General features: G+C 43.5%; 1 protein-coding gene and 1 long non-coding RNA gene across 2 annotated transcripts in view; one reads left to right on the top strand and one right to left on the bottom strand.

Annotated features, from left to right (window-relative positions):
• The first annotated feature begins 5,722 nt into the window (after window positions 1–5,722).
• Window positions 5,723–14,480, top strand: part of chs1 (chitin synthase 1) — a 21,688-nt gene continuing 12,930 nt past the window's right edge. The window contains exons 1-4 of the mRNA XM_067421345.1: window positions 5,723–5,846; window positions 7,058–7,193; window positions 8,731–8,916; window positions 13,236–14,338. Coding sequence (XP_067277446.1) covers window positions 5,800–5,846; window positions 7,058–7,193; window positions 8,731–8,916; window positions 13,236–14,338 — 1,472 coding nt within the window. The 5' untranslated portion in view covers window positions 5,723–5,799. The remainder of the gene's footprint in view (window positions 5,847–7,057; window positions 7,194–8,730; window positions 8,917–13,235; window positions 14,339–14,480) is intronic.
• The window catches only part of LOC137044944 (uncharacterized), a 7,390-nt gene continuing 7,080 nt past the window's right edge, over window positions 14,171–14,480 (bottom strand). The window contains exon 3 of the long non-coding RNA XR_010898656.1: window positions 14,171–14,294. This is a non-coding gene — a long non-coding RNA (uncharacterized lncRNA). The remainder of the gene's footprint in view (window positions 14,295–14,480) is intronic.

The raw sequence follows: 14,480 nt of genomic DNA on the forward strand, positions 1-14,480 counted from the left end.
GGTTGCTTGGTTGCTTGGTTGGTTGCTTGGTTGGTTGGTTAGTAGGTTGGTTGGTTGGTCGCTTGGTTGGTCGCTTGGTCAGTTGCTTGGTTGGTTGGTTTGTCGCTTGGTCGCTTGGTCAGTTGCTTGGTTGGTTGGTCGGTTGCTTGGTTGGTTGGTCGGTTGCTTGGTTGGTTGGTCGCTTGGTTGGTTGGTCGGTCGGTTGCTTGGTTGGTTGCTTGGTTAGTTGCTTGGTTGGTTGGTCGGTTGGTTGGTTGGTTGGTCGCTTGGTTGGTTGGTCGGTCGGTTGCTTGGTTGGTTGGTTGCTTGGTTGGTTGGTCGGTTGGTTGGTTGGTTTGTCGCTTGGTCGGTTAGTTGCTTGGTTGCTTGGTCGGTTGGTTGGTTGCTTGGTTCGTTGCTTGGTTGGTTGGTTGGTTGCTTGGTTGGTCAATTAGTCGGTCGGTTAGTTGCTTGGTTGCTTGGTCAGTTGGTTGGTTGGTCGCTTGGTTGGTTGGTTGCTTGGTTGGTCAGTTAGTCGGTTGGTCTGTTGCTCAGTTGCTTGGTTGGTTGAATGGTTGCTTGATTGCTTTCTTTCTTGGGTGGTTGCTTGCTTGATTGGCTTGTTAGTTGAAAAATTTGAGTCACTGTATTTCATTAGTTACATTTTAAATGGCTGATAATCAAAGTACAGTTACATCCGATTGATTAAAAGTGTGTGATTACTTTGATGTCCTTTATTTCATTGAATCTTTAATGTAAGCGATTGGTGATTCTCAGATTCTCTTACGATACAGTTCTGCGTTAGAGTTTCTTAACCCTAGCAGAGTATACAAAATTATAATTTTAACAAAATAAGAGCGATTTGGGTTTATAAAATGTCAAGTTACATTTATGTAGTGCTTTCCTGAATAAGATAATTCATATAATAGATGTTTACTATAATCCACAAGACAAACGACAAACGAATTTATACAGATCGCACATTCAGAAACACACAAATCCTTGAATCTGAATTTTTCTGAGAATTGTGGGATGTAAACGTGCAATTATAAGTCATAATGTCCAATTATGTGAGGGGGAATGGCTGATGCTTTTTCTCAGAATTCTGACTTTATAACTATAACTCTTTAAATCTCATAGTTCTGAGAGATAAGTCTGAATTCCCTGTTTTTCTGTTATATTTAGTGTTGTAAACAAGCATCCATGAAGCTTAGCATTAAGAGCTGGGGGTGAACACTTTCTGCACAGGATGATGTGGACATTTCCCTCGTGTCATCTACAGAAGATCATAACTACATGTTTAAAATAATAATAGAGGAAGCCCAGTCCTGTGTTTGTGCTCCACCTTATTACTCAATTACCTTATTAGAATGTTTTGCTAACGTTCCTATTAAGTTTAAGTAAGTTATTACCGAATATTCTTTGAACGTGTAAAAAGAATTGTGGGTTTATATGAACATTAAGTGAACGTTCCATTCTTCAGACATTATGGGATGTTACATTAGAATGTTCTCTGAACTCTCTGAGACAATAAGGAGTTACATTTAAAAAACATTTAACAGACGTTCTACTCAATTGTTTGAAGAACATTGCATGAATGAGGTACTTTTTGTGAGAACATTATTAAAGACCAGAATCTTCTATTAACGTTACTGGAAGAACGTTTGTTCATAACCTTAAGAGAACCTTTCCTGTGAGCTGGTGTTGTTCATCTGTCGGCCACCAGAGGCCCTCAGTGGACTCTCTCTCTCTCGCTCTCTCACACACACACACACACACACACACGTATGCACACTCTCTCTCACACACACACACATGCACACACTCTCTCTCTCTCTCTCTCTCTCTCTCTCTCTCTCTCTCTCTCACCCACCCACACACACACACACACACATTTCTTCTGTTAGCTGGTATGTAGGCACTGTATTGAACAGTGAAATGGTGTCGGCACAGCTGTTTTTCCTTCTTTCCTCATGCTTTCTATCCTTAAACACGTCAGAGTCACATGGATGAGAACATGCATCTGAAATCATGCAAATGAGGTTATGCATATAATAAAGCGAGCTGTCATAAGATCAAGGTAAGGTTATTTCAGGACGAGGTGTGGAGATGCCCATGCCACTGATCTAGAGGATTTTCACAGGTTCTGCCGTATGTTTTATAAATCTGATCTGACGCTGAGCCCACACACACACACACACACACACCTGTCAATCACCATTAATAAATCTCTGAGTAACTTTTGGTTAAGTAAACCAAACATCTCTTCTTGTAGTTATAGCTTCCAGAAGTGTCCATGGAGGTTTATTGGGCGTATAATCCCGTGTGTATGAGAGTAGGAGAGAGAGTTGGCACGATGCGTGAGTTCATAAGTTCATAAACACTGATAACCACAGCATGCATAACTATTAGATAAGTTATGATTGACATAATTAATTTCCCTGCTGAAGAGATGCGATGGAAACTGACGTGCATTAGCGATCCAGTCATCTCTGCCGTGTGTGTCCCGCATATCATCTTTATCTGCTACTCATATGGCTTAATTCAGTGTTCATCAAAATGATCATTACGGCTGGAACAGGAAGCATTTCTTGTTATTAGTGCTCATGGACACTTGACTTTACATGTTGATTTAACACCCCTGTTTCTCAGTAAAGTTATCTGAAAATTTTAATTTTTACTGTTTTCATTTTATATGAACATTTCAATCAACCAGCTCGATCAAAAAACATAATTCTACTCACTTTTGGTTATGCTTTATTATGGTGCTCCACTTCAGATATTATGAGTAACTTCATGCCAACTAACCCCTAGCCTAACATCTACTAATACTCTAATTGTCACAGTGTGTCATGGTTTGTTTCTTGTTCATGTTTCACGATCTTATGTTGCGTTCTAGGCATGTTTTGGGCTCGTAAGTTACGACTTCAAACCACGATTCACGACTTTGTAGCCTTCCAGGTAAAGTCATGCCAAACTGCCTGAGCTCCAGGAATTGCAGTAACTTAACTAACGTTAGATGTAAACAAAACCGTACAGGGCTTATGCCGCGTTCCGGGCAACCCGTAGCCTGTGTTTTTCCAACCTTCTACCTGTGAAAGTGTGCTCGAACGGCCGTTAAACCCGTGACTTCCCACCCGTGAACTCATACTAGATCAATGTACTCGCAGTTACGAGTCCTGCCGTTATATAGCCCACAAAACAACAATGGCAGACGATTTTCAGATCATTCTTTGTGAATCTCCCCCACATTTTTGAATGGGTTTTGTTTCATAATCCTCTCCAGGGTGCGGTTACCCCTATTGCTTGTACACTTTTTTCTACCACATCCTTTCCTTCGCCTCTCTATTAATGTGCTTGGACACAGAGCTCTGAGAACAGCCAGCCTCTTTTGCAATGACCTTTTGTGTCTTGCCCTCCGTCTGTAAGGTGTCAATGGTCGTCTTTTGGAGAACTGTCGAGTCCGCAGTCTTCCCCATGATAGTGTAGCCGACAGAACTAGACTGAGAGGCCATTAAAGGCCTGCAGGTGTTTGAGTTCATGAGCTGATTAGAGTGTGGCTCCAGCTGTCTTCAATATTCAACCTTTACACAATATTCTACTTTTTGGAGATACTGAATTTGGGATTTCCCTTACTTGTCAGATATAATCATTAAAATTAAAATAGATAAACATTTGAAATATATCAGTGTGTGTGCGTATTGAATGAATATACTGTAATACACAAGTAAATCAACTTTTTGATGATATTCTAATTATACGACCAGCACCTGTAAACTTCCCTCGTCCACTTCACAAAGTAGAAACACACTTTAAAATGGTGGCAGGGATTCCCCCAAGGGGAAGAGTGTAGGAAAAAGGGCAAGTGTGTGTCTAAATGTGGAGTGAAATGCAGGCCTAGTAGTAAACTTATAAGTGTACAGTACCGCTTGGGACTAAATTGTCCCACTTTTTAGTAACTAACTATAAGTGTGGCAGTAGTATACTTTAAGTCAATATGTTTCTTTTTGTACTATATCTGTACTACAAGTGCACTTATAAGTATACAATTAGTTAACTATTTTATTATTCCTGTCCTTGGGTGCATTTCATTCAGTAACATTAGGCAGTTTTGATTTAGAAGATGCTGTTTAATGTTGGGGATCACATTATATATTTCATGTGTGTCAACAATGCTTCTATCTCTTGTTTCTGCTTCTTTTTCCCCTGTGTTTTGAGCAGGAGATTCTGTACTAGAGGATAGAGTAGTACTTCTGTACTACTAATAGCTCCCCCTGCCATTTAACAGGGAAAATACATTAAAAAATGGTTGTTTTAGGAACTGATCATTGAAAGGTTGTTGATGGGACCAAATGCGGATCATCACTGGTCCATCACAGGTGGGGAGGACGATCAGCTGATCTTCAGTCTCTAAGCATGAAGCCATGACCACGGGTTCAGGAAGGAGAGGCACAAACACTCCTGCAGTACACCGGCTCTGTGTGTGTGTGTGTGTGTGTGTGTGCGTGCGTGCGTGCGTGCGTGTGTGTGTGTGTGTGTGTGTGTGTGTGTTAGGGCGTATGATACGTCAGTGCAACAGTGATGTGGTGGTAGTTCTAGTAGTTACCAGCATGCAGTGCTTCTGCTTGCCACTTTCTGCTTTTAGCTATTGCCACTGGATCTTCTTCAGGGGCAAAAAGAGGAGCCCAGTGTGTAAGCCTCCTCAGCCGGTACATAGCCTCTCCACTGACAAGATCTTGTGCACGCCTCCTCGTGACACACATGGTAACTGGTCCCTTGCAGTTTTAGGCTAAGTTGCACAGGATCTCGGAGCAGCAGTGGGCCCCAGAGGCGTGGCATGCAGGCCCATCGGTAAGTGGAAATGCCCTGATGCCCGTCAACCACTGTCCCAGCTATGGGTAAATAGTGGAGACCCCAATGGTGGAGCAGGCGGAAGATGATGGTGTGAGAACCATTACAACGGCTGGGAAGGCGGAAGAGGGCAACCCCACAGCCACGTGGGTTAACTCGGAAGGGTATAGAGGCTAGGGGAGCAAACCCCGAAGACAAACCTGCACTTGGGGGCAGGCACAGGCGGAGTTTTGTCCTTTTGTCCCCTGGAGGACAAAAGCGGCGCTTAAAGGACTACACCAGGGACCTTCTGAAGCGAGCAAACATTCCCCTCACGCAGCTCGAATCTCTGGCTCTCAGATCCGCCTGGCAGGTCACCTGTGCCATTGCAGTCTCTCAAATACACCAAACAAACCAAGACAGACGATCCGAGAGACGCATCAAGAGACTCCAGTGGACGGCTGGTACCCCCCTGGTGTCTGATCTCCCTTGCTCCATCTGCGGAAGAGTGTGTGTGTGTGTGTGTGTGTGTGTGTGTGTGTGTGTGTGTGTGTGTGTGTGTGTGTGTGTGTGTGTGTGTGTGTGTGTGTGTGTGTGTGTTAGAGCACATCTTTATCTGTCCTTCTGCAGTTCTCTGCATGATAAAGTGTGTGTCACTCTGTTTATATTAGTTATAAAACTCAGCTCATCTTCTCCACCCTTGTGTGTGTGTGTGTGTGTGTGTGTGTGTGTGTGTGTGTGTGTGTGTGTGTGTGTGTGTGTGTGTGTCTCCCTTTGGGTCACATGGCCTATCATGATGGTGTTCAGCGTCTGACTGGACTTTGCTCCAGTCATAAATCTGTTTTCCGACCAGAGATGTAATGAGGATGTTGGATGAAGCAGATCTTTGGACTCTTTTACAGCCTGCGCGGGCTGAGATTGCTCCGCTGCTCTCGGTGAGATTTAAGCCAGAGAACTCTCGGTGTATGGAGTGAGAACAGCGGAGGAGAGATGGAGGAACTGAAGCAGAGGAGACAGAAGAGAGAAGGCCGACACAGGTAACCCATCCACACACACTCTCACTCCATTCTTCAGGATCAAATAACTGCAGTTCAAAGCATTATAACACAGATGTGCTTTTATTTGAAACAGAAACTCAGTTCACATTCAACTGAAGTATGATGATGATGTTTACTCTTTATATTGTATATATACAGAGTATATATGGTTTGCATAGATACTTCTAAGTGCTAATATTGATGTAATATGGCATTAATAACTATTTGTGGTTTGGTCCAGGTGTTTTTTTTTGTTTTGTTTGTTACTCTATATGATGATATACTGTATATGCTAAAACATAACTCTTAAATTCTCACAATCTCGTGTATATATTTATATATGGCAGTTATTATTCATCTCTATATAGTAAGATTTGAATGAATTCTAACAATAATTGTGAGAACACGCTGCAAAAAATGTGCTTCTTATTTAGTATTTTCGTCTTGTTTTTAGTCTAAATATCTAAAAACTCTTAAATCAAGATGCTTTTACTAGATAAACAAAATGACAAGATATTTTTGATTGTTTTCTAAAAAAATTTTTTTTTTAAATAAAGTAAGATTTTGCTTAAATCAAGCTAAATTATCAGGAAATGTGTATCAGTATATTAGATCTGTGCATTCTCTCTTAAAGTGACAGAAGCCTAATATCCCTGCTGTCGTCTGTGTTTTTAATGATAATCAAACAACAAAAGACAGCTTTTGTAACTTTAATACATTATACTTTTAAATTGTTTTTTGTACAGCACATTGGTCAATGGCAGTTGTTTTAAATAGTGCGATATAAATACATTTAAATTGAGGTAAGGTTTAAAATAAGGTTTAATCTGTTTTTCATGGCTGGTAAAAATAAATAATAATATTTATGTCCAGTAAAATGTCCTAAGTCACCGGCCATCGGTGGGGGCAGCAAAAAGTGAGTTATGAGAGGTCATGTCATATAATGAATATGCTGTTTAGCACATAATGCTGTGGATGACTGTCTTCACAAGATTTAGTATGTATTTAATGTTTACCATATATAAAAAATATTAAGGATACAAAATGTATACAAGGTGCATATTAGTACCTTAGATCAGAAATGTGTTCCCCTAAAGACTGTTGGTAAAACACTTCTTACTCCTCTAGAGCACATCTACGGTGACTGAAGTAATGCATTGTTTTGTTGCCATCTTCCTACTTTTCTCTGTCTGATTTTGCCGTCTGTACAGAGACACGTGGGACCCGTTCCAGCTGAACCCGATCGGAGCCGAGAAAGAGAAGAAGAGAACATGCTTCCGGATTCTGCAGAACCTGGTGGCCTTTTTTGTGGGCCTGCTGGTGCTGGTCAGCGGCGTCGTGAGCAAGGTGAATTATGGCTGTTACATGATGACCATAAATATTTATTGAGGATAACAGCATCCCCACCCATCCCTGTTTACTGATTGCCATCTCCATGGTGACGTGCACACTCACCGGGATTCACACTGGCACGAACATCTGCTTATGATTACAATTTATTGAGCTTCGTTGAGATATTAAGATCATATTTATAGTTCTGGGATGTTCTGAAATGTTGTTGTGAAGCATTCTTAAAAGATCAACAACCTGATCATAGACATACAATATAACCGAATGTGACTCCACATACAATAAAAGGAAATTAAGGGCCATGAAGGGAAGGCAGATCTCAATGTGTACTCAATTTGAATGACTATTCAAAGCATTTAATCTAATGATTATAGTGAGAGAGAGAAAACAGTTCACACTTTAATCTGGGTGTGCTTTACTTAACCATTTGATATAGTTTACTTATTGTGTCCGTGCATGTTGGTGCAGAACATTTAAAGTACTTTTATGTATTTACTAATTTAGTTACACTGTTATCTTTACCCCAAACCGAAACCCAAACTCTAACCCCTACTGTATAATCCTAACCCTAAATCCTAAACCCACCTCAAACTCATTAGCAGTAAATGTGAGAATTTTACACAGTGAATACATAGGCATGTAGATATTTAATGTTAGCGCATATTAGTTAAAGGGTTAGTTCACCCAAAAATGAAATTTCTTTCATTAATGACTCGTAAGACCTCGTTCATCCTCGGAACACAATTTAAGATATTTTAGATTTAGTCCGAGGGCTTTCTGTCCTTTGAATGTAAGTGTATGGCCACTTGCTGTCCAGCAGGTAATGAAAACATCATCAATGTAGTCCATATGTGACATCAGTTGGTTAGTTAGACTCTTTTAAAGCGTCGACAACACATTTTGGTCCAAAACTAACAAAAACTACGACTTTATTCAGCGTTGTCTTCTCTTCCATGTTCCTCAAAATAAAGATTCAAACGGTTATGAATCATTATTCGGATCGCGTGTCAAACTGCTGAAATCACGTGACATTGTCGATACGAATCACGAATCGATTCACTGATTCATAACCGTTTGAATCTTTATTTGAGGATTGAACACAAAACCGGAAGAGAAGACAATGCTGAATAAAGTCGTAGTTTTTGTTATTTTTGGACCCAAATGTATTGTCGACGCTTTAAAAGAGTCTAATTAACCCACTGATGTCACATATGGACTACTTTGATGATGTTTTCATTACCTTCTGGACGTGGACAGCAAGTGGGCCTACACTTACATACAAAGGGCAGAAAGCCCTCGGACTAAATCTAAAATATCTTAAACTGTGTGTGAAGATGAACGGAGGTCTTACGGGTGTGGAACGACATTAGGGAGTCATTAATGAAAGAAATTTCATTTTTGGGTGAACTATCCCTTTAAGGCCTCCCAATGTAAAGTGTTGGGGATTGATTCAGGTTGTGTGAGGCTCACAGATGATGATTATGTGTGCTGTGGTCCAGTGTGTTAATGCCAAGGCTGTTCTTCTGTATTGTAGGGCTCTCTGCTGGTTCTGACCACTATGTCCAGTCCGGTGTCTTTGAGAAACAAAGTGGACCAGCAGTTCTACACACTCCTGTTGATGTGTGTACTAGTGATGCCAAACCTCCTGATGTTCCTGAAGTCGATGTGGAAGTGTGTCTTCAAGAGCTATGTGACCCCAAACCCAAGGACACTGGGAATCGTGAGTTGACGTCATGCAAAATAATAACTGAGAACTACTTCACTAAGAAAGCGTGTATATTTCAGGTTCATGACATGTTTCTTAAGGGACTTCTTGAGTTAAAAATGTCTAGACATCTATAAATCTGACAATTTATAGGTTTGGATGTGGGTAATTGGGGATGAAAAGGGAAAAGTGACATGAGAATCTTGTCTGCCTGAAATAGCGTTGCAAAATATGGCCAAATAAACAGACAATGAAAAAGTCCCTTTCAAGGAAAGTCTATGTGATCATAAACCAAAACCCTCAAATCCGGACCACATGTGGATTCAATGCGAACCAGATCCGGCCCACATCTGGTACATTTGGATTTAATGTGTACCAGATCTGGGCCACATCTGGTACATGTGGATTCAATGCATACCAGATCTGGCCCACATCTGGTACATTTGGATTTAATGCATACCAGATCCGGGCCGCATCTGGAACATTTGGATTTAATGCATACCAGATCCAGCCCACATCTGGTACATGTGGATTAAATGCGTACCAGAGCCGGGCCACATCTGGTACATGTGGATTCAATGCGTACCAGATCCAGGCCACATCTGGTACATGTGGATTCAATGCATACCAGATCCGGGCCGCATCTGGTACATGTGGATTCAATGCATACCAGATCCGGGCCGCATCTGGTACATGTGGATTAAATGGCCCTCATTTATCAAAAGTGAGTACACCAAATTTCCAGCGTACACCTTGCGTACACCCAAACCCACGGTGACTTGGAGATTTATCAATTTGGACGTTGGCGTACAGCACACTCTAATCCTACGCCAGCTCAGGAGGTGGTGCACACATGTTTGAGTTAGTACGAAAATGCGCAGAAACACTATTCCTTACACCACAAAACGCACTGACAAAGATATGCTATATTATGACCCACTGTAAAAAACAACAACAACAACAACATAGTAATTATAAACTTCGGTGTTTATTTTTGTGCAACATAGACTTCAATGTTTAATTTGTGTGACTATACCAAAGCATTTGATTTGTAGGCATATGTATTCCTCCAGTTGCGAGCCTGTGCGCTTTACCTGACGGTTCAGGGTTAGGCCCGGCAGCTGCGCATGGACTTTTGTACTTTGTACATTGTACTTACATTTTAAAAATACCTGCATGTAATTACGTCTGTAATTAATTTCTGTAGTTACATTGTAATTACACAGTTGGCACTTCCCTTACACCTAACTCGACCCTTAAACTGACCCATACCACCACACCTGTCCCTAACTCTACCCTTAAACTGACCCACACCACCACACCTGTCCCTAACTCTACCCTTAAACTGACCCACACCACCACACCTGACCCTAACTCTACCCTTAAACTGACCCACACCACCACACCTGTCCCTAACTCTACCCTTAAACTGACCCACACCACCACACCTGTCCCTAACTCTACCCTTAAACTGACCCACACCACCACACCTGTCCCTAACTCTACCCTTAAACTGACCCACACCACCACACCTGTCCCTAACTCTACCGTTAAACTGACCCACACCACCACACCTGTCCCTAACTCTACCCTTAAACTGACCCACACCACCACACCTGTCCCTAACTCTACCCTTAAACTGACCCACACCACCACACCTTTCCCTAACTCTACCCTTAAACTGACCCACACCACCACACCTGTCCCTAACTCTACCCTTAAACTGACCCACACCACCACACCTGTCCCTAACTCTACCCTTAAACTGACCCACACCACCACACCTTTCCCTAACTCTACCCTTAAACTGACCCACACCACCACACCTGTCCCTAACTCTACCCTTAAACTGACCCACACCACCACACCTGTCCCTAACTCTACCCTTAAACTGACCCACACCACCACACCTGTCCCTAACTCTATCTTTAAACTGACCCAGACCACCACACCTTTCCCTAACTCTACCCTTAAACTGACCCACACCACCACACCTGTCCCTAACTCTACCCTTAAACTGACCCACACCACCACACCTTTCCCTAACTGTACCCTTAAACTGACCCACACCACCACACCTGTCCCTAACTCTACCCTTAAACTGACCCACACCACCACACCTGACCCTAACTCTACCCTTAAACTGACCCACACCACCACACCTTTCCCTAACTCTACCCTTAAACTGACCCACACCACCACACCTGTCCCTAACTCTACCCTTAAACTGACCCACACCACCACACCTGTCCCTAACTCTACCCTTAAACTGACCCACACCACCACACCTGTCCCTAACTCTACCCTTAAACTGACCCACACCACCACACCTGTCCCTAACTCTACCCTTAAACTGACCCACACCACCACACCTGTCCCTAACTCTACCCTTAAACTGACCCACACCACCACACCTGTCCCTAACTCTACCCTTAAACTGACCCACACCACCACACCTGTCCCTAACTCTACCCTTAAACTGACCCACACCACCACACCTGACCCTAACTCTACCCTTAAACTGACCCACACCACCACACCTTTCCCTAACTCTACCCTTAAACTGACCCACACCACCACACCTGTCCCTAACTCTACCCTTAAACTGACCCACACCACCACACCTGTCCCTAACTCTACCCTTAAACTGACCCACACCACCACACCTGTCCCTAACTCTACCCTTAAACTGACCCACACCACCACACCTGTCCCTAACTCTACCCTTAAACTGACCCACACCACCACACCTTTCCCTAACTCTACCCTTAAACTGACCCACACCACCACACCTGTCCCTAACTCTACCCTTAAACTGACCCACACCACCACACCTGACCCTAACTCTACCCTTAAACTGACCCACACCACCACACCTGTCCCTAACTCTACCCTTAAACTGACCCACACCACCACACCTGTCCCTAACTCTACCCTTAAACTGACCCACACCACCATACCTGTCCCTACCTCTACCCTTAAACTGACCCACACCACCACACCTGTCCCTACCTCTACCCTTAAACTGACCCACACCACCACACCTGTCCCTAACTCTACCCTTAAACTGACCCACACCACCACACCTGTCCCTAACTCTACCCTTAAACTGACCCACACCACCACACCTGTCCCTAACTCTACCCTTAAACTGACTCACACCACCACACCTGACCCTAACTCTACCCTTAAACTGACCCACACCACCACACCTGACGCTAACTCTACCCTTAAACTGACCCACACCACCACACCTGTCCCTAAATCAACCCTTAAACTGACCCACACCACCACACCTGTCCCTAACTCTACCCTTAAACTGACCCACACCACCACACCTGTCCCTAACTCTACCCTTAAACTGACCCACACCACCACACCTGACCCTAACTCTACCCTTAAACTGACCCACACCACCACACCTGTCCCTAACTCTACCCTTAAACTGACCCACACCACCACACCTGACCCTAACTCTACCCTTAAACGGACCCACACCACCACACCTGACCCTAACTCTACCCTTAAACTGACCCACACCACCACACCTGTCCCTAACTTTACCCTTAAACTGACCCACACCACCACACCTGACCCTAACTCTACCCTTAAACTGACCCACACCACCACACCTGTCCCTAACTCTACCCTTAAACTACCCACACCACCACACCTGACCCTAACTCTACCCTTAAACTGACACACACCACCACACCTGTCCCTAACTCTACCCTTAAACTGACCCACACCACCACACCTGTCCCTAACTCTACCCTTAAACTGACACACATCACCACACCTGACCCTAACTCTACCCTTAAACTGACCCACACCACCACACCTGTCCCTAACTCTACCCTTAAACTGACCCACACCACCACACCTGACCCTAACTCTACCCTTAAACTGACCCACACCACCACACCTGTCCCTAACTCTACCCGTATCCCACCTCAATATCAGCAAAAGCTTTCTGCAATACAATTTGAACACAGTAAGTACATTGTACGTATTTATGTAAGTACATAGTACTTAAGGCCACCTAATATAAAGTGGTACCAAACACCTTGTATTCACTGATGACTTTGGTTACATGATGGAATATCATTAATCTCGCAAGTTATTTTGGCTAGAAGTGGGTTACTCAGAGCTGGACTATATCGGGTCTATAGTTAACAGAGACAGCTATTGCTTTCTGGGCTGATTTTATTTGGATTTTCCTGCAATTTGCCATACTAGATGATCTATTAGATAGCATTGATGAGTTGATGGCTGAAGAGTGCAACTGAAGTTGAAATGCACTAGTGTAACGATGGCTGTTGATGCTTCTGCAGATGTGTGGGATTGAGAGTCTGGTGGCGGTCGGGACGGCAGTTCTGGTGCTCATTGTGATGCCCAAGCTTGATATCCTCACAAACCTCTGCATCCCCGGAGGAATCTGCATCCTTTCATCCATGTTTCAGATCGTCTTCCGCTTGCAGACGAGGAACTGGATGATCATCTACCCCATATGCTCCCTCATCCTCGTTCTCAGCGGCTACACACTACTGGGGATTGACTACTACGTCAGAGAGTCCACACACATTCCAGGACAGATAGAATATTGTTACGTGTATGTGGGCATTGCGATTTTCGCATCGGTGCTGGTTTCTCTGAACTGGTGGGAGAACCCTTTTCGGGCAAGCACTAACATTGAGGAGATGCTCAAGGATCTGGACTCTTTCAGGGACTCTGTTTATCTCTTCACCAGCCTCCTTCGGATAGCCGTGACTCTAGGGATCTACTTTCTGTATTTCTGCCTGATTGCTGAAAATCCCATTGACTGGAAAGCGTACACCAAAGCCAGCCGAGGCACGGTGGAGATAGGCTTGGGGCTGTTCTTCCTTCAGGCGTTTTGCTCAGCTGCGTGCCACTGGTTTGGAGTCGTGGCCTGCAAGATTCACTCCATGAGGTACAGTTTTGCCCTTCCGGTGTCTTTAATCGGTCCATTAACACTACTCCTGGGCATTACGCTTTTCATTACGCAAGCTGAACATCTAGTCCCTCCGCTTGAATCTGCAAGCCCAATCATAATTACAGGCAGTGATAATGCTACACAACTTATTTCCACTCCTTTCTGGCCATTTTGCTTCGAACTTGAAAATATCAAGGATGTCAATACCACCCCGATTGTAATGCTGGAGATTTCCTATAGCATCTGCAAAACGTCACTCAACAACCCGTACGAAATGTGGCCGTTCTCCCTGCTGGCGCTGGAGGGGGTCTGCATGTGGCTCGGGCTCATTGCTTGCACGTATTACGTGTGGAGAATAAAAGTGCAGAGAATTGAACGCACCTCTCAGCTTTTCGTCCGCCGCCTGTATGAATCCGCCTTCATTGACCTCTCGATGCTGCTGAACACAAAAATGAAAGTAATTCGTACGGCAAACAAGGAGAGGTACGTACATACAAACAAAATCATGATGTATACGCTGCATAAAAATTCTCTTCTTACTCATGTCTTGTTTCTAGTCTAAATATCTAATTATTCTTAAATCAAGATGCATTTACTAGATAAGTCTAAGAATTTTTAGATATCT

Source organism: Pseudorasbora parva, chromosome 17 (genome assembly GCF_024679245.1).
Source record: "Pseudorasbora parva isolate DD20220531a chromosome 17, ASM2467924v1, whole genome shotgun sequence".
Lineage (NCBI taxonomy): Eukaryota > Metazoa > Chordata > Actinopteri > Cypriniformes > Gobionidae > Pseudorasbora > Pseudorasbora parva.